Source organism: Ursus americanus, chromosome 9 (genome assembly GCF_024610735.1).
Source record: "Ursus americanus isolate L20-20 chromosome 9, mUrsAme1.1.p, whole genome shotgun sequence".
Taxonomy (NCBI): Eukaryota; Metazoa; Chordata; class Mammalia; order Carnivora; family Ursidae; genus Ursus; species Ursus americanus.
In genome coordinates this window covers 19,381,510-19,404,649 of record NC_142135.1, presented here as the reverse complement: position 1 = coordinate 19,404,649, position 23,140 = coordinate 19,381,510, and the positions used below count along the sequence as shown (strand labels likewise).

At 36.5% G+C, this 23,140-nt stretch overlaps 1 protein-coding gene across 4 annotated transcripts in view; it reads right to left on the bottom strand.

Moving 5' to 3' along the window:
* The window catches only part of TAF2 (TATA-box binding protein associated factor 2), an 88,371-nt gene that overhangs the window by 57,781 nt on the left and 7,450 nt on the right, over positions 1-23,140 (bottom strand). For all 4 annotated transcript variants that reach the window (XM_045805737.2, XM_045805738.2, XM_045805739.2 and 1 more), the window contains exons 3-6: positions 19,955-20,115; positions 4,596-4,714; positions 3,172-3,313; positions 1,695-1,926 (exon numbers count right to left, since the gene is read on the bottom strand). In XM_045805737.2, the coding sequence (XP_045661693.1) occupies positions 1,695-1,926; positions 3,172-3,313; positions 4,596-4,714; positions 19,955-20,115 (654 nt within the window). The remainder of the gene's footprint in view (positions 1-1,694; positions 1,927-3,171; positions 3,314-4,595; positions 4,715-19,954; positions 20,116-23,140) is intronic.

The window sequence follows — 23,140 nt, the reverse complement described above, 5'->3', positions numbered from 1 at the left end:
TCATCCCATATTATGACTCTGTGCCAAATGAATGGCATCAACAATGACAGAAATCACTCTGTTTAGAAGAACCTCGTAAGGTTTCATGTTGGAGATTAAATCTGAGCTAACCTTTTGAATTGGACAAACGTTTGATAGGAATGAAGAGGTAAAGAGGACATCCCAAACAAAGTCAAAGATAGAAATATGGTATGGTCAGAAAAATCTAAGTAATTATATCAAATATAACAAACAGGAAAGTAATGGAGAAAAAAGGTAGAAAGGAAAATTAGGGCCAAATTCTAGAAGATTCTGAAAGTCATACTAAAGAGTTCTGATTGTTGCAGGACTGTGGAGTCAAGGAAAGTTTTTAATGTATGAAAAAAATTATTCTTCTAACAGTGTTGGAACAGATTATAGACTAACATACATGAGTGATGAGGATCTATGTATGATTAACGGTCAAGGGCCCAAAGTGCATCATAATTAGCACTCTTCTTGGTACACAAACAAAACCCAAAATACTATTAATCAAAAAAAGATTGATTTTTAGAAAAACCTACATGATAGCAAATCTGATAATGCAATAAAAACTATCTGAGACAGAGAAGGACAAAGTAGGCTCTAAGTATTCAAGAAAAATACTTCTTAACTATCATTTACCTTTCTCCCATCCAATGGCTTGAGTGGGGAAAAAAAATTCTTCCAAAATACAAAGTAGGTACTAATCAAATGCTGATTTTACAGCTAACCACTTACCAAAGATAATAAAATTCTCTGCCAATCTTATCAGCGAATATACTTTTAAGAGTCACTGTCAAGCCAGCAAAAGCAAAACCATTCATAAAATATCTTGAATATTTTCCACAAGTGACTTTATAAATCTTGTGAATTTCAGGAAAGCAAATGCAAGAACAGACTGAGGAGCTTCCTGACAGTCTAAACCTAACTGCTCTCAATTTTTTGCTCGCATAACAGAAAGAAACACCATTGAGACATACATGGTCACATGTATATATTAGTTTTATACTAAGAAATAAAAATCTAAAATTGAAAATGTTAGGGACCAAGAGTAAATAAAAAGAGATTCATTCAAATGTTACCTTAAACAGGTACAAAAGTAGAGAGGTCAATAACCAAAACATCACTTCCTAAACGCCAGAAGTCTCATCCTTAGGGAGGCCTAAAAGCATTAATTGGTCTGCCAATCAACATACGATTTATGGCAAGATATGGGACAGAAGAAAACTGCAAGAAGCCTTCACAAGTGTGCTGACTAGAATTCTAAACTCGGCTTCAGCCTTATCTTTCTTTCTCTGTATATGCTGAAGCGAGAACAAATCTTGTTCTTTAATTTTGAAATTGTAATATTTCAGATTCCAGAGATGGGACTGTAACATTCATAAATATGTCAAACAATAAGATGGCACTAATACAGAGTAGTTACATAAATCAACTCATATTCTAATCAAGGTACACTTGAAACTCCTTTGGAACTCCAAGCTCTCTGTTGTAAAAAAAAAATCTAAAACTTTAATGTAACATTTTGAAAGGAATTCATTCATGAATTCACATCATTAAATATATCAGATAAAGAATCCTTTCCTCTCTAGTGATATTCTGGATAATTGAAAGAGTTAGGAAAAACTCAGTATTTCATTACTATCCTTCCTTTTATCAGGGGTGAAAGGCTGGAACAAGGAGCTATGACTTACCTCGTGCATATATGGATCTACAAGTATTTCAAAAGGTCCAATGGCCAAAGAGATATTTGATGCAGCTGTTGGGATGGTAAGCATGTAATGGAAGGTCTTCTTCCTCATATCATGGGTATACACTGTCTCCACCAAATCTCCATTGGAAACAGCCACCATTGCGGCATCTACTGTAAATTCTAATTTCCATGTACATAATTCAGAGTACGAATCAACACATGGGAACCAAAATCTAGAAAAAAATATCAACAGCATAAAAAAACAGTGAAAGTGTAACCTACATTGTTTCCCCCACTTATAAGTTATTCTAACATTTACAGAATATGTGCAAAAAGAAACTTCAGCTATTTGCCTATTGAAACTTTTTACTGTATAACTTGAAAGAATCTGATTAAAGATAGAAAGTTTTTGCCAAATATTATTTGGCAATATCAAGAAAATATATCATATGATACTGTCAGTTCAAAACCTTAAAAAAGAGATAAGCAATTCTTAGCTTTGAATTTTTAACTTAAAAGTTATTTTCACTTGCACATTCACAATGGTCAGTTTTTATGTAGTATTCGTTTCCAGAAACTAAAAAAGCTCATAATTAAGTTTAAAAAAACAATATTCAGAATCTGATCCATAAGTCAGAGAATTGTTTTAGAGAACATGATGCACTGTATTAATTCAAATAGTGCTAATAAAGCCAGACATAACATTTCTATACCACCTTCTATCAAGGTCAGGTTTTACTACCTGCCAGGGTATGTACCTGATACTGCAAAACAAAGAAGTGTAAGACATCATCCAACTTGAAGGAGTTAATAATCTGAAGATTATTAATAACAATCTGAAGAGACTATGCATACTATAACATTTCAATAACATATAGTGAGCTATTGAGCCTGGGAATGAACTACAATTATATACAACAATGAAGGTAAATCTCACTACCATAGTGTTGAACAAAAAAAGCTGGATATAAAGAGCTATATGCATAACTTCCATTTACATAAAGTTCAAAAGCAGGTGTAATTAAGCTGCGGTATTTTAGAAATCAGAATAGTGGTTAACCTTGGGAAGGAGGACATTAGGTGAGCAAGTAGTGAATGGAAATGGGTACGAGGGGGTATTCTACAATGCTGGTGATGAACTTTTTCTTGATGTGGGTGGAATTACATAGGTTTGTTCCCTTGTGAAAATTCACTGAACTTTTACTTACAATTTGTGTAATTTTCTGTATGCTATTTTACTTCAGTATAAAGTTAAAAAATAAAGAATTGAGATGATTTTAGAAATCTCTTTTTTGAGAAGGAAAGAGAAAAGGCAAGACAGGACTGAGAAGGAATGACTAGTGGAACAAGATTCAGAAGAGGTAAATTTGAGGATCAAGCTCACACTTCTCATTTTACACTAAACACATGTATTGCATATACACAGAAAAAATGCAACTGAAAAATGAAATTAATTGAAATATATAAGAATAATCTACCTTGTGGAATTTTGATACCCACAAGAGAAAACATGAGCACCTCTCTCTGCCATACTTCCCTCAACACTGGGTACCACAAAATGAAGACCTCCTTTTGGCTGATCCAAAGAAAAATTGATGTGTATCTTTAGGACCTTTAATTCTGCAACAAATAAATATATACATCCATTGACATACAAATATATAATTAAGTAACAGTGATCTATATAAAAAGGGCAAAGGCTTACACTAAACATAAAATGGGAATCAAAGTTCAATTTTAAATGAAAACCTACACTACTTACCCTTGTTTAGGCTCTCACGTTCTATCTATACTAAACTCAATAGCCTGCCTCCCTTGATGTCCTTACTTCCAGTCAATTCTAATCACTGCTAGCTGTGCTCTCCCAAAATATGGCTCAGGTCATGCCATATCCTTCTCCCAACATTTCTGACAATGATACACTGCATAAAGAAAAAAGTTCAAAACTAGATTCAATGCAAAACCTGAAAAATAAGGACTTAAAAAGACCCCCAGATTGTTAACCCTAGTTGACTTTGGGGAATAGGAGTGAGGGGTGAGTGGGAAAAGCTGAGAATTTACATAATGCATTATTTATTATATTATCTTTAATTTCTACATAACAAGTACATGTTGATTTCATAAGATTAAAAGAGGTTTCTTTTCATTTCCCTCAAAACACTACAACCATATGGACTGTCTCCAATCCCTGAACATGAAATGATAGCCTTCTATGCCTGTCCCCTAAATTGGGCAACTCTTCTCAAGAAAAATCGCCCCCAAACACATAAACTATTTTAAAAAAAAAAAAAAAAGGTAAAAGCAAAACAAAAAGTTTCTTACTTCTTTATCTTCGTTATTGGCTAAATAAAGGTAGACAAGTTATATATAGTAATTATAATGGCTGTGGCTTTATACAAGGGAAAATGAAAATTTAGAAATAATAGCACAGAGTGTGCTCAAAAGTGCAAAACACAGAACCCTATGTTCTAGCACTGACTCAACTACTAATTAGTGACCTTCAATAGGTCACTCACTGTCTGGACTTCAGATTACTCTTCTGTAAAAGGAAGGAATTGAACCAGGTGATTTTTTTTAGGATTCTTCTTGCTATGAAATGCTATAATTCTAAACTGCTTTGACACTGCATGGGTTCTTAACTCTTGACAAAATTATTCCAATGATCCAATTTTTTTTATAACTCTCACTTTAAAAACAACAGTGAATGAGTTGTTTTGTCACAGCCCTTAATTGCTATTTTCCTATTAACCAGTGATCCTTATGAAAAAAAAGAGCTTCCAACTTCTGTATATTTCAACTTATTAATTTACAATTATGACATCATTAATTTTCATGTAAAAGTGTTCAGTCACTGAGTCTAACATGATTTTACTGTCCAGTCAATATATTTTTGGTACTTTACCATCAACGTGTTTCCACAACTCTGATGGAACCTTAATGCAAAGTTCTCCATTTCCTGCATCAGGATCCACAGCACTAACTGCAGCTGCGTAAGCATTGGAAAAATAATTTAGATTTCTCCTGGAAAAAACAAAAAAACAGCCTGTTTTAATAATAAGTCAAACATTTCACAAAGTATTTTCTTAAATATTTGGTAGCATTTGTTATGTATTATATAATTTTGTGTAATCTATGAGACTATTTTTTAGGCAAGTAACTATTACTCTACCCATCATGACGAAACCTATTAAATAACAGATGCAATGTCATACACAGTCTACTCGCCAATGCCATGATATGATTATCATATCCTTCATTAATTTTGGAATGCCAAAGCCACTACACTTTCCTGATGGAAGTGAAAAGAATATATGTAGAATTGAAGAAATAATTATTCTATATCAATCCGGCAAAAATTTCAATGGATTCACAAGCTCTATGATCTGACAGAAATTAAGATGTTTAGACCAGGAGAAAAGATGGCAGAGGAATATGGGACCCCTTTTTCAGCTGGTCCCAAGTCGAGCTGGATATGTACCAGACCATCCTGAAAACCCACGGAATCAGCCTGAGACGCAGGAAGATACATCTGGATCTCTACAAAAGAACATCTCCAGTGCTGAATATTGAGGTATGAAGTGGGGAACCATGAATCCATGCACAGATATCGGAAGATAAATGGAAGGGGGAGGGAGCCGCCATGCTCGGGCACTGGGAAGCAGTAGCCACCTGCACCAGGGAGGGGGCCGGATTCCCGGACCAACACCCGCGAGAAAGCAGACTGAGACGGACACTGTGAGCCTGGGAACACGCGTGCGACCTGAAACCCGAAAACCGGAGCTCTGGAACGCTCACTGGAACCGGACTAAAACCAGGAGCTCAGGAGCGCACGCGCGTCCAATCTGAAAACCGGAGCTCCAGAGCGCACACTCAAATTAGACTGAAACCAGGAGCTCGGGAGCACTCGCACAACCAGACTGAAAACCGGAGCTCCGGAGCGCTCACTGGAACCGGACTGAAACCAGGAGCTCGGGAGCATGTGCGGGAACTGGGGTCGGCTGGCGGTGTTAGAAGCACAAAGGACAAGACATGCCGGCCCTGGAAGTGAGGGCTGAGACATTGGCTGTGGGGCGCAAAACCTGGTACACTGCACGGTTTTTGGCAGCACCGACAGAAACAGAGTTAAAGTGGCCAAGAGAGCTCAGTGGAGAGCGGACTGCGATCTCTCTGTTCTGAGACAGAGGCTAGGATTTGGCCACTGCTGCTCTGACTCTAAGAAGAGTCACAGAACACCGCCAGGGAAAGCCGCCAGAGAACAAAAGCCTGAAAATACCGGCTCACATTGTGCCCATCCCCATTCCCCCTCACAGGGGACAGGGCAACTCTACCCAAATAGGGTTGCCTGAGTATCAACGCAGCAGGCCCCTCCACCCAGAAGGCAGGCTGAAAAATCAAGAAGCCCACATCCCTAAGGTCCCTATAAAACAAGTGCACACTGCCTGGGTCCTGGTCAATAATTTGTGCTCAGGGCATCCCCGCAACCTCTCCTCATCAGAATTATGAGGAGGAGAAACCCTCAGCAAAGAAAGGAGACAGAGACTGTGGCCTCTGCCACAGAAATGATGGATATGGATATAACCAAATTGTCAGAAATGGAGTTCAGAGTAACAATGGTCAAGATGATGTGTATACTTGAAAAAAATATTAACAAAAATATTAATGAGAATATAGAATCTCTAACGGTGGAAATGAGAGCGAATCTGGCAGAAATTAAAATGCTATGAATCAAAGGCAGTCTAAACTAGATGCTCTGACGGCCAGGGTAAATGAGGCAGAACGAATTAGTGAACTGGAAGATGGGATGGTAGAAGAGAAAGTTAAAACACAAACTTGGCTCAAAAAAATCCAATCTCAAGAATGTAGATTACGGGAGATTACTGACTCAATGAAACGTTCCAATGTCAGAATCATCAGCATCCCCAAGGGGGTGGAGAAAGAGAGAGGTCTAGAAGAGATATTTGAACAAATTGTAGCTGAAAACTTCCCTAATCTGGCAAAGGAAACAAGCATTCGTGTCCAAGAGGCAGAGAGGACCCCTCCCAAGGAGAATCACAGCAAACCTACTCCATGTCATGTCATAGTGCATTTTGCAAATATTAGATCCAAGGATACAGTATCGAAAGTGGCCAGGGTGAAGAGATTCCTTACGTACGGAGGTAAAAATATCAGAATAACGTCAGACCTGTCTACACAGACCTGGCAAGATAGGAAGTGTTGGCAGGGTATTTTCAAAGCTCTATCCAAGAAGAACATGCAGCCAAGGATTCTTTATCCAGCAAGGCTGTCACTCCGAATTGATGGAGAGATAAGGACCTTCCAGGATCGGCAGAAACTGACCGAATTCATAACCACCAAACCAGCCCTACAGGAGATATTAAGGGGGGTTCTATAAAAGTAAAAAGGCCCCAAGAGTGATACAGAACAGAAATTTACAATCTATAGAAACAAAGACTTCACAGGCAACATGACATCATTAAATTCATCTCTCTCAATAATCACTCTCAATGTGAAGGGCCTAAATGCTCCCATAAAATACCACAGGGTTGCAGATTGGATAATAAGACATGACCCATCCATTTCCTGTCCACAAGAGACTCGTCTTGAACCTAAAGATACATCCAGACTGAAAGTAAAGGGATGGAAAACCATTTTTCATGCCAACGGACCTGAGAAGAAAGCTGGGATAGCATTTCTCATATCAGACAGATAAGATTTTAAACTAAAGACTGTACTTAGAAATACAGAAAGACACTATATTATTCTTATAGGATGTATCCAACAAGTGGATATGACAATTATAAATATCTATGCCCCCAATAGGGGAGCAACTAGATACACAAGCCAACTCTTAACCAGAATAAAGAGACATATACATAATAATACGTTAATAGTAGGGGACCTCAACACTCCGCTGTCAGCAACAGACAGATCACCTAAGCAGAAAATCAACAAAGAAACGAGCTTTGAATGACATACTGGACCAGATGGACCTTATAGATATATACAGAACACTACACCCCAGAACAACAGAATACTCATTCTTTTTGAATGCACATGGAACTTTCTCCAGAATAGACCATATACTGGGTCACAAAACAGGTCTCAACCGATACCAAAAGACTGAAATTATTCCCTGCATATTCTCAGACCACAATGCTTTGAAATTGGAACTCAATCACAAGGAAAAATTTGGAAGAAACTCAAACACTTGGAAACTAAGAACCATCCTGCTCAAGAATGATTGGGTAAACCAGAAAATTAAAAATCAATTTAAATAATTTATGGAGACCAACGAGAATGAAAGCACACTGGTCCAAAACCTATGGGACACTGCAAAGGCAGTCCTAATGGGAAAATACATAGCCAGAAAAATCCAAATTCCAGTTTTTATATTCTCACCTCAAGAAGCTGGAACAGGAACAGAAGAACAGGCCTAACCCACTCACGAGAAAGCAGCTAATCAAGATTAGAGCAGAGATCAATGAATTGGAAACCAGGAGCACAGTAGAGCAGATCAACAGAACTAGAAGCTGATTCTTTGAAAGAATAAATAAGATCAATAAGCCACTGGCCAGACGTATTCAAAAGAATAGAGAAAGGACCCAAATTAATAAAATTATGAATGAAAGGGAAGAGGTCACAACCAACACCAATGAAATAGGAAGGAGCATTAGCAACTTTTATCAACAGCTTTATGCCAATAAATTAAACAACCTGGAAGAAATGGATGCCTTCCTGGAAACCTATAAACTACCAAGACTGAAACAGGAAGAAAGTGATTAAACAGACCAATTAATTATGAAGAGATTGAAGCAGTGATCAAAAACCTCCCCAAAAACAAGAGTCCAGGGCCTGACAGATTCCCCGGGGAATTCTATGAAACATTCAAAGAAGAAATAATACCTATTCTCCTGAAGCTGTTTCAAAAAATAGAAACAGAAGGAAAACTACCAAACTCATTCTATGAGGCCAGTATTACCTTGCTCCCCAAACCAGGCAAAGACCCCATCAAAAAGAAGAATTACTAACCCTGATGAATATGGACACCAAAATTCTCAACAAGATCCTAGCTAATAGGATCCAACAGTACATTAGAAGGATTATCCATGATGACCAAGTGGGATTCATCCCTGGGATGCAAGGGTGGTTCAACATTCGCAAATCTATCAGTGTGATAGATCATATCAACAAGAAAAGAGTCAAGAACCATATGATCCTCTCAATTGATGCAGAAAAAGCATTTGACAGAATACAGCATCCTTTCCTGATTAAAACCCTTCAGAGTGTAGGGATAGAGGGTACATTCCTCAATTTCATATAAACCATCTATGAAAAGCCTAGAGCAAATATCGTTCTCAACGGGGAAAAGCTGGAAGCCTTTCCCTTAAGATTAGGAATACGACAAGGATGCCCACTCTCGCCATGATTATTCAACATAGTACTAGAAGTCCTTGCAACAGCAATCAAACAACAAAAAAGGATAAAAGGTATCCAAATCGGCAAAGAAGAAGTCAACCTGTCTCTTGTAGCAGATGACATGATACTCTATATGGAAAACCCAAAAGACTCCACCCCCAAATTACTAGAACGTATACAGCAATTCAGTAATGTGGGGTATACAAAATCAATGCTCAGAAATCAGTTGCATTTCTATACACGAACAATGAGACTGAAGAAAGAGAAATTAGGGAATCCATTCCATTTACAATAGCACCAAAAATCATACGTTATCTTGGAATTAACTTAACCAGAGACGTAAAGGATCTATATCCTAGAAACTATAAATCACTCTTGAAAGACATTGAGGAAGACACAAAAAGATGGAAAAATATTCCATGCTCATGGGTCGGAAGAATAAACATAGTTAAAATGTCTATGCTACACAAGGCAATCTACACTTTCAATGCCATCCAGGTCAAAATACCAATGACATTTTTCAAAGAACTGGAACAAACAGCCTTTAAATTTGTGTGGGACCAGAAAAGGCCCTGAATCGCCAAGGAATTGCTGAAAAGGAAAAACAAAGCTGGGGGCATCACTTTGCCGGATTTCAAGCTATCCTACAAAGCTGTGATCACAAAGACAGCATGGTACTGGCACAAAAACAGACACATAGACCAATGGAACAGAATAGAGAACCCAGAAATGGACCCTCGGCTCTTTGGGCAACTAATCTTTGATAAAGCAGGAAAAAACATCCAGTGGAAAAAAGACAGTCTCTTCAATAAATGGTGCTGGGAAAATTGGACAGTACATGCAAAAGAATGAAACTTGACCACTCTCTCACACCATACACAAAGATAAACTCCAAATGGATGAAAGACCTTGATGTGAGACAGGAATCCATCAAAATCCTAGAGGAGAACATAGGCTGCAACCTCTTTGACATCGGCCACAGCAACTTTTTTCATGACACATCTCCAAAGGCAAGAGAAACAAAAGATAAAATGAACTTCTGGGACTTCATCAAGATGAAAAGCTCCTGCACAGCCAAGGAAACAGTCAAAAAAACTAAGAGGCAGCCCACAGAATGGGAGAAGATATTTGCAAATGACACTACAGATAAAAAATTAGTATCCAAGATCTACAAAGAACTTCTCAAACTCAATACACAGGAAACAAATAAATCAAAAAATGGGCAGTAGATATGAACAGACACTCTTCCAGTGAAGACATACAAATGGCTAACAGACACATGAAAAAATGTTCAAAATCATTAGCCATCAGGGAAATTCAAATCAAAACCACACCAAGATACCACCTTACGCCAGTTAGAATGGCAAAAATTGACAAGGCAAGAAACAACAAATGTTGGAGAGGATGTGGAGAAAGGGGATCCCTCTTACACTGCTGGTGGGAATGCAAGTTGGTACAGCCACTTTGGAAAACAGTGTGGAGGTCCCTTAAAAAGTTAAAAACTGAGCTACCCTATGATCCAGCCATTGCACTACTGGGTATTTACCCCAAAGATACAGACGTAGTGAAGAGAAGGGCCATATGCACCCCAATGTTCATAGCAGCAATGTCCACAATAGCTAAACTGTGGAAGGAGCTGAGATGCCCTTCAACAGATGACTGGATTAAGAAGATGTGGTCCATATATACAATGGAATATTACTCAGCCATGAAAAAGAGCGATTTCACAACATTTGCAGCAACATGGATGGGACTGGAGGAGATAATGCTAAGTGAAATAAGTCAAGCAGAGAAAGACAATTATCATATGGTTTCACTCATTTATGGATCATAAGAACTAGGAAGATCAGTAGGAGAAGAAAGGGAAGAATGAAGGGGGGGTAAACAGAAGAGGGAATGAACCACGAGAGACTATGGACTCTGGGAAACAAACTAAGGGCTTCAGAGGGGAGGAGGGTGGGGGATTGGGATAAGCCGGTGATGGGTATTAAGGAGGGCACGTATTGCATGGTGCACTGGGTGTTATACGCAAGTAATGAATCATGGAACATTACATCAAAAACTAGGGATGTACTGTATGGTGACATAACATAATAAAAAATTAATATAAAAAAAAAGAAATTAAGATGTTTAAAACGAGTTAGGATGGGTACCGAGTCCTCAAAATGTAATACTGCTTACCTTCACTCCCCAGGCCTGACAATATAAGCTTAAGGAAGGAGGGCAACTTTTGGCTGCTTCACTGTTACATCTCCTGTATGCCAGGGGGCTACTCAATCAGTATCTGTTCAATAGTTACTTGACCTTATTTCCCATTAGATGAAAACAACACAGAGAAGTCATGGAAATATTAAAACTTTGTTCCCATCCAATTTTCTAATTTTATTTCACTAAAAACAATTCACACATGTGTATATATGTACACATACATATATACATACACACAGATCTCCCTCCATTTACAATGGGGTTATGTCCCAATAAACCCATCATAAATTGAAATATTCTAGGTTGAAATGCATTTAATACACCTAACCTACCAAAATATCACAGCTTAGCCTAGCCTACCATAAACGTGTTTAGTACACTTACATTAGCCTACCACTGGGCAAAATCATCTAACACAAAGCCTATCTTATAATAAAGTGTTGAACATCTCAGGAAATTTATTGAGTACTATACTGAAAGTGAAAAATAGAATGACCGTATGGATACAGAATGGTTCTACGTATACAGATTGTTTAGCCTTGTGATCACATGGCTGACTGGGAGCTGTGGCTCACCACACAGCTCCACACAGGTACCACATATTGCTAACTCGGGAAAGTAATCAAAATTCAAAGTATGGTTTCTACTAAATGTGTATCACCACCTTTGCACCATCATAAAGTTGAAGAATTGCTAAGTTAAACAGTCCTAAGTTGGGGAATATCTAAACACATATTAAATTTCCTCATTGAAATCAGTTAAAGGAAAACTGACAAAATGGATAAAAGAAAAAACACAAGGAATGACAGAACCAGAAAATGAGATGAAAGACAACCCCATGAGCCATATGCACCTTTAGGTTTATCATTTTGCCACTAGGTGAATCCACAAAGTAAAGTTAGTTACATTTCACTAGCCTAATAAAATTTTAAAAGACAGGATTCACATACTGTACAGACTGATTATAGGAAAAATAAAATGGGAATAACCATTAAAGAAAACATTAAAGTTATACACTTTGAACCTGACAGAAGCCATTCCTCTCCATTTCCATCTCTCTACTAACTAGGAAGGATGTATTCACTTTAGCTTTTAACAACTACACAGCAAACGTTCTGGAAGCACTTAAACAGATTTCTCACTAATTTTAACTATTTCAGGACACCTGGGTGCCTCAGTTGGTTAATCATCTGCCTTTGGCTCAGGTCATGATCCCAGGGTCCTAGGATCGAGTCCCACATCAGGATCCTTGCTACTGAGCAAGCCTGCTTCTCCCTCTGCCTGCTGCTCCCCCCTGCTTGTGTGCTCGCTCGCCCCCTCTGACAAATAAATAAAATCTTAAAAAAATAATAACTTTAACTATTTCTTCCTGTCAGATAGATATGTAAAATGTGTAAAAACTATAAGACCACAATAAAAATGAATAAATCTGTGTTTTCACATACCATCTATTTTTTTTTTAATTAACATACAGCAAAAACAACTCTTTTTTCCTTTGGTATATAATCCTGTAAATTCTTACACATATGTGCCACCACCACAATCAGGATATAGAACAGGCCCATCATCCCAAAGAGTACCTTGTGCTATGCCTTGTGTCAAATAAATGGAGTCATACAGAAAGCAACCTTGTGAGACTGGCTTGCCTCACTCAGTATGTCTTTGAAATTCACCTCAGGCATTACATGGATCAATAGTTTGTTCCTTTCTATACTGAATAGCATTTCACGATATAGACTGGACCACAGATTATTTATTGTTTATTCATTCAGCCACTGAAGAACATGTGGGTTGCTTCCAGCTTTTGGCTATCACAAATAAAACAGCTATGAACTATATATTATTTTTCATGTGAATTTAATTTTCATTTTTATAGTACAAATACCCAAGAGTGGGACTGCTGAGTCAGATGGTAAAATATGTTTAGCTTTGTAAGAGTATGCCAAACTGTTTTCCAGAATGTCTATACCATTCCACATTCCCACCAGCAATATATAAAACTACCAGTTGCTTCACATTCTTGCCAGCACTTAGTTAACATACCATCTAATTTTAATGGCTACTTTGTATATCTAAAGATTGCAATTTCTTTTCAATAAAATTTCAAAAACATTAAATATGAAAGATTATTGAAGAAACCTGTAATTTCCCCCAGTTATCTGTGAAATTCAAAAATAAAAAGCAATCATTACATAAAAAGCCAAATTTAAACATTACATATTAGACTATTCACTTTTTTTTTATGGGAAATTATTCTCACTTAATCTCCTCATTTCCTGAGAAAAGGTAAAGTGGTCCAAATAAAATGGTGAGTCATTGTAAGTGGAATCTATTGGAAAGTCAGTTATGAGGAACAATCTTCTCATGGTTTGGATTTCAGTGTTTCCTTTCATAATATGAATCAAATATGTTTCTTTTCATAATAACCTCATTAAAGCCAAAAATCACAAGGCAAGATTATAATAAATGTTTTCAATTTTCAGAATAATAGTGACTGCAAAATATTAATACATCCTTGCTGTATAACCACCACCATCCTCAACCTCCAGTTCCCAACCTCCATTCCCTCCTCAAGGAAACAAAGCTTAAAGAGACAAGTAATGCTGTAGGAAATACTAAAAAACTAGTAAATTAAGGTAATCAAAAGAGTTTTCTCCAAGAATCTATTATAAACATTCATATTAAAATAATCCGTTAATTATTTGTCAATAATATATACCTCTTAAAACTATCACTACAGATTTTGAAAAACTTAAGATTCAGTTACACACATCAGAAAAGCATACATAGCCTAAATAGACAGCTCAACAAATTTTCACAGAACAATAGCAGCCAGCATGCAGAGCAAGAACAGACTTTACCAGCCTCTCAGAAGCACTCCTGTAATCACTAGCCAAGCCCCACTTCCCACCACTAAGGGTTACCCATTATTCTGACACCTAATGTGATAAATTAACAACTTAATAGACATTCTCTTGTGTCAGACTTTTTTTATTCAGTGTCAAGTCTGTGAGATCCAGACATACTACAGCATACAGCTGGTGGTCATTCATTCTTGTTACTGTTTAGAGTTCCAATGGTGTGAGAATGTACCTCAATCTACCTTCTACCACTGATGAGTCTTCAGGTAATTTCCAGTTTTGACAATTACAAATGCTGCTCTGAACATTTCTGTACACATTTTTTGGTGAAGATATGAACACATTTCTACTGGGTATATACCAAGAAGTAAGACCTACGCTAATCATAGAGTATGTGTATATTCAAACTCAATTTACATTTCTATTAGCAGTATTTGAAAGTTCTAGTTACTCTACATTCATCTCTTGGTTTCTCTTCTCTCTTTGGTTTCGGCAGTTTGCACACACACAGAAAAAATAAATAAATAAGCCAGCCAGCAGGAAAATCCATTTTCCAAAAGAGAAACCAATACCCAAATTAATAAGATGACTTTTTAAAAATAAGCAAAACAATATTTGATATGATACTGTGAAATAAGGTTGCTTGGAGAAAAATGTACCTGAACAGGTTTTTCTACGAAAAAATCTAGGGGATTTCCCTTCAGCTCAAACTTGAATGAAACACTCAAAATAACCATTTGTTTAAAATTAACAACAGAGGAAACAACAAATGTTGGTGAGATGCAGAGAAAGGCGAACCCTCTTACACAGTTGGTGGGAATGCAAACTGGTGCAGCCACTCTGGAAAACAGTATCGAGGTGCCTCAAAAAGTTAAAAATAGAACTACCCTATGATCCAGCAACTGCACTACTAGATTCAAAGGGGTACATGCACCCCAATATTTATAGCAGCGTTATCAACAATAGTCAAATTATGCAAAGAGCCCAAGTGTCTATCAACTGATGATGAATGGATAAAGAAGATGTGGTGTGTGTATATATATATATATATATATAGTGAAAAAGAATAAAATCTTGCCATTTGCAACAACATGGATGGAACTAGAGTGTATTAGGCTAAGCAAAATAAGTCAGAGAAAGACAAATACCATACGATTTCATTCATATAGAGAATTTAGGAAACCTTAAAACAGATGAATATATGGGAAGGAGAAAAAAAAGAGAGAAAGAGGGAAGCAAACCATAAGAGATGCTTAACAATAGAGAACAAACTGACAGAGGGAGGTGTGTGGGGAATGGGCTAAATGGATGATGGATATTAAGAAGGGTACCTGTAATGAGCATTGGGTGTTGTATGTAAGTGATAAATCACTGAATTCTTCTGAAATCAATATTGCACTGTATGTGAACTAATTAGAATTTAAATAAAAATTTGGAAGAAAAAAATCAAAACAAAACCAAAGTAGCCATTTGTGAAAGGCTAACATATTTCAAGCTATAGAAATACTGAATACAAAAAAGGACAAAATGGCTCTACTGCCATGCATCTATCAACTAATTCAAACAGGAAGGGCTATATCTAGTCCCGGGGTTACAACACTTAGGGAAAAAAAACAATGCCAAATCAGAGAATATTCAAAGGGAGAGAATGGTAACAAATTTGGAAAGAGATAGAGATGAGGAAGGGTTGAAAGTATTGAGATTCTGTAGACTGGAAAGGGGAAAACAATATTTAATTAGGATAAAACAATATTTAAATGGATAAGTTTGTGAATATTACAGCAAAACAAACTGTAGTTTGATGTAATAAAGAACTTTCTAGCATTCAGAAATAATGAAAGGGGTGCTTTAAAATACAGTGAGTTCTCCAGAACTAGAAGCATTCAAGCAGAATGAGAAATAGCATAGGAAAAATTCCTGCTGATGTTTTAACTAAATGAACTTTAATGTTACTCCAACTATGACAACTTAATCCCAAGCAATACTACTAAAACAACTGGCAGTTAAAATGTAAAACTTTCTTAATATAAAACTTACTTAACCATAATCAGTAAGGGAATCAGCTACTTCTATATATCAGTAAAATAACATTAAAACCTCTAGATAGTAGAAGTCTATATTAAAATAAAGGATCTACAAAATCTTTTTGAAAAAGTAGCAAAAACTAAAATTAAAAAATAGCAATTAAAAAAATCAACTCCAATTACTCTAAAATCCTTCTAATCACTCAACAGCTACCTTCATTTATATCACAAGATTGGTCATTTCTACTGCCATTCTCTAGCAAAAATGAACACAGGAGACAGGAATTAAACTGATGCTTGGAACTTTGGAACACTGAAGCTTTTCAAGAAAAATAAAAAAGATCTTCTCAAAGTGGCAAAGCCTATCCAGGCAAGGAAAGGAAACAAAAGAAAGAGATGTCAGCCACTGTAGGCTACCCACAGAAACAGCTTCCCTGACAAAGTCTATATTTAATTTATTCTAAGAGAAGAAAAATATAGGGGAAAAAAAAGGAAAAAGAGAGAACCAAAAAGCCACAGCCCTTACAGAGCAAAGTATAATTTATCAACCATATATAAGATTCAAACACAAAATATACTTAGAGAAAGTGCTGAAATTATTTTATTGGCAGACAATAAGTCAAAAAAAAAAAAAAGAGTGAGAGAGAGAGAGAGAGATCAAGTGAGCATCTACCTTACCCATGTAACATAACAAAGAGGGTTTTTAATTGCTAGTACAGGTAACTTAACAACTCAGCTAACATTTAGTTGGGTAAAATAGGTAGAAGTAGAAATGTCTTTTAGTCTCTTATCTAAATGTTTCCCTTCCTTACATTCCCCCTGCAGTTCAAAGGTACTGAATCTCAACCAAGTTAAGCACACCCTTTCCATTAAAAATAGGAGGGTCTGGCACCTTAACTTTAAAACAAATAAGAAAATGTGATGAAGTAGTATATTACTTCTTTGAATGTTAAGGCATTCTTATATGTATTAAAGATGAAATTTTATCACAGAATTAAATTTAAATTTTCAATTTCAAAACTGCTATATTTAATTTCTGTTTCAGCTTTAGTGTAAATTTTATTGGTTTATGAAAGAAAGTTTCTAGGTAACCGAAGTATCCAGGGACCACCCTAAAGACCTTAACTATCTGCCTTTCCCAAAGTTCTCTAAAAATAACGTAATCCAGAAGCGATATTTTCCACATCTAACTTCTAAGGAAAGCAGTATTTCTTCTGAATAACTGGTATGCTTCTATCTTGTGTCTTATCAATAGTATGAACAATAGTGTTTCCCTCTTTGGTAAGACAACCAGAAATACCAAACCCAAATCTACAGTTTTCCCATAGTAACTGCAGTAACTTAATAGTGCATGCTCACTATCCTTTGCTTTTTCACTCTTCATGCTAATTGCATTAGTTACTTTTCAAAACTGTTGACTAATAAAATTCTAAAACCAATTTCAAATCCTTTTTTAAACAAATCAGATAATAAAAACCAGCAAAAAATAACTAACATCCTCTCTCTTATAAAGTAATCAAGATTTAGTGCTTGACAGAAAAGCAGGGGTAGTGAGCAAGTACTTGCTAAGTGACCATGGCTAACAGAGCTCCGGTTCTAACTGAAAAGATTAAAGTAATTAAAGTATATTCTATCTACCCCAATTTCCTAACCTAACCTTTGAAAAGATTTCCCTTTATAACTTCTTTTCTTTCTTTATAATGCTATAAGTGATAAAGCATCTTTCCTATCACTAGAGAAAAATTTTAGGGGATATGATTGCCTCAAAACAAACATGGCAAAAGTACAGCTTGCTCCCTCAGCAGCTGTGGAGTGCACTGTTCCTGTCATCGCACTGTCACTGATTATATTCTCTGAGACCTGAGCAGCAACAACAGGTAAAGCAGATGTTGTAAATACTGTTTTGTGACTGGCAGATGGAGATGCTTCTTACCCTGTCATCAAATGCAGCGTTCTAGTGTCAGCTGGGTAGCTATTCTGGACTCTAGAAAGGCAATGGCTTCCCTACCAGCTCTTTTACAGGTGCCTTTTCCATTCCTGAGTGGTGTATACTTACTACTCCAAAGACAGGTCTTTTTTTTTTCTGGGGGGAAAGAGGATGCAAATCATTTTATAATAAGTGTTTTTATATGAGTTCTACAATAGTGTGGCTGAAAAAGCAATGTAATTTCACCAACTACTCATCTTGTGCAATGGGAAGTTATAGAAGCAATTCAGAGATTCCCTAAATTCTTCCAAAAGCATTTCCTTTTCTCTTTCCTGAGTTGGAAAGATTCTGAACCAATGATAATTGGAACCAAAAATATGTCTAAAGATAAGCCTCCTTTCTCAACCCTTCAAATCCCTTAAAGCACTGGTTCTTAGGCATTAGCCTGGTCAGAATCACCTGGCACACTAGTTAAAACACAAACTGCAGGACTATATCCCCAGTTTCGGATTCAGTAGATCTAAGCCAATGCATGGGAATTTGAATTTCTTTTTTTTCTTTCTTTCAAGATTTTATTTAAATTCTAGTTAGTTAACACACAGCATAGTATTAATTTCAGGCGTAGAATTTAGTGATTCATCACTTGCATAGAACACCCAGCGCTCATTACAACAAGTGCCCTCCTTAACATCCATTACCCATTTACCCCATCCCCCCACCACCTCCCCTACAGCAACCCTCAGTTTGTTCTCTATTGTTAAGAGTCTATGATGGTTTGCCTTCCTGTTATTATCTTATTTTTTTCTAACAAGTTTCCAGGTGATGTTGATGCTGCCTGTCAGGAAAACACACTTTGAGAATTGCTGCCTTAAGGCAATGTTATACCTCTAGAGGAGCTAAAATACCATCTTGACTAAAATAAAGTTATAATAAAGTTTTGGCACCCTACCCCAAAACAGAGAATCATGATACAATCCAATGCTATCTGAACTTTGAAAAAAAAAGTGCCCTCAAATGTAATTGACAATACTTAATATAAATGTTACTGGGCACAATGAAGTAAAATACTAAAAGCCTTTTACAATGATAAGTAATAATAATAAGTAATCCTATTTGTCTAAGGAAATAATTCAAAGGAAAATAAACTTATCTGTGCCAAAATATTCACTCAACATTATTTATGATCTCAAAAGCTGGAAATTGTACAAATGCTGAACAACTAGAAAACAATCATGCAAACTATAGAATACTGAGTAAATGGAGTATTACCTGACCATAAAAATGACAGAAAGTGAAGCATATCATATGTGGGAAAGTGGAGACAAAGTACTTAAATGAAAAAAGTAAACACAAAACTGATCACAACATGTTTACTGATAAAAAACTAAAGTAACCTCAGTAGACGCAGTATTTATTTAAAGTGAAGGAAAGAGGTATTTAAAACACTATATTTTTATACGATACTCTACAACAGTCTAAAGCAGTCTCTGGTCTAAGGATTATAGCAACCACCTAACATACTAAGATTACATTTAATATTTATGAAGTATTTTTAAAACAACATTAAAAGTAGGAAAATGGTTAAAATTTATTTAGAATTCTCAGATGATACCTCTTTAAAACTAGTTTGAAGAAAGGAAACAGTAACTTACTATATTGGGCAGAGCTAGTAAAATTTCTTGAACCAAATGTGCAGTGGTAAAAGAGAAATTATAATTAGGAAAAAAACGGATTAATCTAAGAAAAATCTGTTGAAAAAATTAATCCAATAACATGGGAAAAATATAGCTGTTAGAAATATCAACTTTTAAAGTACAAAACTTACTGTTTTGATTCATTGTGACAGACTTCCAAGGTTGGGTCATTATAAATAAAAGCAGCTTCTAAATCATTTATCCTTACTCGATATATTCTACACTGCTTGCTGTTCAACTTGATTCTATTCAAGTTTGCAACTGTGGGAAATATAGTCAGTTCCACAAACCCCTGCAAAGAAAAGAATAATAACTTCATTATAATTAAGACTGGTAGGTTTTAGAATATATTTTTTTGATTTCTACTACTTACATTTACTTATACTTTTATTTCTACTATTTATACTACACTTCAGAAAGAGAATCTCAAGTAGCTATATACATACAAAAGCTCTCCATCTATCTTCATTTCAAACATTATTGTCCTAATGAATGATCAGGTGTGAATTATAAATACTTCTCATTATCAGTGAAATTTAGACCTTCTGCTAGAAGAAAAGTAAAAGGACTCACTACTCTCAAATTCAAGAATTTCCAGACAGACTGGAACTCAAACAGGGAAGGGGGGGGGGGAATGACAACAGAAAGAGAACCAAAACCAGGTTGGTGATTGAAAGAACATGGCTCTCCAAAAGGGGAATCAAGTGGGAAAGATGAGCCACTAGAACATGGCATCTATGTCCAGTGACTTTACTATCATGGGTAAAAAAAACTGATGTACTCAAATGTGAAATACGGGACGGCATGAAACAGTAGCATTTCAGGGGCTGCACAGTGAACAGGAAAATTTCAAAAGCTGCAATGGGAAGAGCTAAGATGAAATGAGGCAGCAACCATAGAGGACTAAAGTATAACAATCATAATGGCTACTATTTAGTAAGCAGTACTATATGCCAGACATTACACTAGATGCTTTCATTATATTCTCTCTAACCCCACTAACTGAAAAAAAGTACTACTTTACACTTTTCACAGATAAGTTAATAAAGTTAAGAAAATCATATAATTAGTAAGTGGAGTACGGACATTCAAATCCACATCTAAATGATTCCAATGGAGTCCTACTATGCTGTGTTTCTCTTACAAGGTTTTAAATATTATGCAAGAAATTTTTTATAACATTCAGCACAACTGCTCAAAAGTCTAGAGATTCTGCAGCCTCACTCCCTCTAATTCCCAAATAAGAAGAGAGCCATACATCCTTAAATTATACTATCTACACAGAGCTATGTGGTAGCAAATGAGAACAGAAAGAACAGAAGCCAAAATACTGTTGACGAAAGCTGTGTTTAAAGGTGTAAACTATTAGCAATTGGAGGGGAAAAGACCAAAATTCTCTTAACCTATCAGCAATCCAATGACCAATCTATATAAACAAGCTTGGATCAGCTCAAAGACAGCAAGCAGAATCAAGACAACAGCAAAAGTGAACTATAATAGAAAAGATTATGAAAAGTGCTTTAAGTCAATAGTTAGCTATATGGCTGGGACATAAGAATAGGATTTGGCTTTCTAGACTAAGGTTAACAATGACAGAACAGTGAATGGAATGTATTTCATGAAGATAGGGAAAGCCCAGTCTCCTTGTATCATCAGGTCTCTGACACCACCTAGAGCCCTAACCTGTATTTGTCTGCAACATTCAGATCCATTAACTTCCACAAGCCTCCAATCCCTATCATCTTTGACCACTGGCATTATTGCAAGCCCCCCTGGTCACCTAAGCTCTCACTTGGTCTCTTCTCCCTCTTGCTCCTTGTTCCCTCCCAACCACTTCACAGCTGACCATCCTCCTATCCTGTTCTAAATAATCTCTCTCATGCCATTCAACTTTTTCAAAAACTCCTTCTATACCTTCTACCTTTAGATAAAATGTCTCTTGAAATCCCTTTGACAAGAAGTTACTTATTCTTTCATCCACTATAAATTATGAGAGGAGAAAACAGGAGACTTCTTGGTTTCAAATGCTACTATAGACCACTTGTAGGATTTTATATAGCATATGCTATAAAAGCAAGGGCAGTATCATGTCATCATTAAATGTATAAGTTTTCTGAAGGTAGCCTGCCTGCATTCAAATCCAAGCTCTACCACTTAATGAGTGTATGATCTTGGGTTAGTTATTCTAGCTCTGTCTTTTCCTCATCTGTAAAACAGGAATAAGGACACTACCTGCCTTTTGGTGGTCTGACAACTGGGCAATTTAATACAATGGAAAGCATGTAAAATCATAGTAGACATCTAATAAATGCCTAAGAAATGTTTTTAATTATTCTTTTCTACTTCTTTTCCCATATGTTCATGCCATACAGGTGCACCACCCTCTATTCCTCTTCATTCATATCTCCCAAATTCCTCAACATTCACTGAAGGCTCATACTCTCCATTTCTAACCCACCTCTGCCATGACTCTACATGATGTGAATGTAGATATACCTGATCCATGCAGTAACACTGCTTCAAAGTTTCTTGACCTTAATTCCTACAATCTTCACTTCTATTACAGGACAACAATCAAGACAACACTCCAAAAGATACATCATCACTGCTCATAATTACTCCCATGGTGACACTTTAAACTTGAGTGCCCACAATGCTTATCCTTCTGCCCCTCTTCTTAGTTCTCTCCCAGTCTTCCTGGTCAACCGCATGAAGTCCTCCTCTTCCTTGACCTCCTTCAGTTTCTTACACAATCCTTCTCCATTTATTCAATATACTTAATTTCAACCACTCTTCTGCCAACTACCAATTCTCTTGCCTTCCTGCTGCATATAGCTATCTTTCCCTACTGTTCAAGAGTGATCCTTCCATTGGTCCACTGGAGGCCATACTCTACAGTAGTTCTATAACTACCCTCTCCTATAAGTACAATCCCCCCTTACAGGATTTTTTCCTGTGCCTGCAAACATGTACAAGTCTCACACATCATTCCTTAAAATCTTGAGATCTATGTCACACTCAAATGAACTAATTTTTGCCCTTTACCTGGAGGTATCATATCTTGATTCTGAAATGACAATTCCAAGAGTCCCAAAACCTCACCAGTCTACTAGTCATACTGAAAGTCTTTGGAGGTCAAGTACTAAAGGGGGTAACAGCCCAAGGCTTTTTCAGAGTAGGACTCATGCTTATCTCCCCAGTCCCTGAACATAGTAGTATATATTTTAGTAATTGACAAATCCCCATACTTGTTCTCTAACCAGCACAGTGAGGACTATTATGGAAGGGCTAAGACAGTAAATCAAAGCAACTAGATA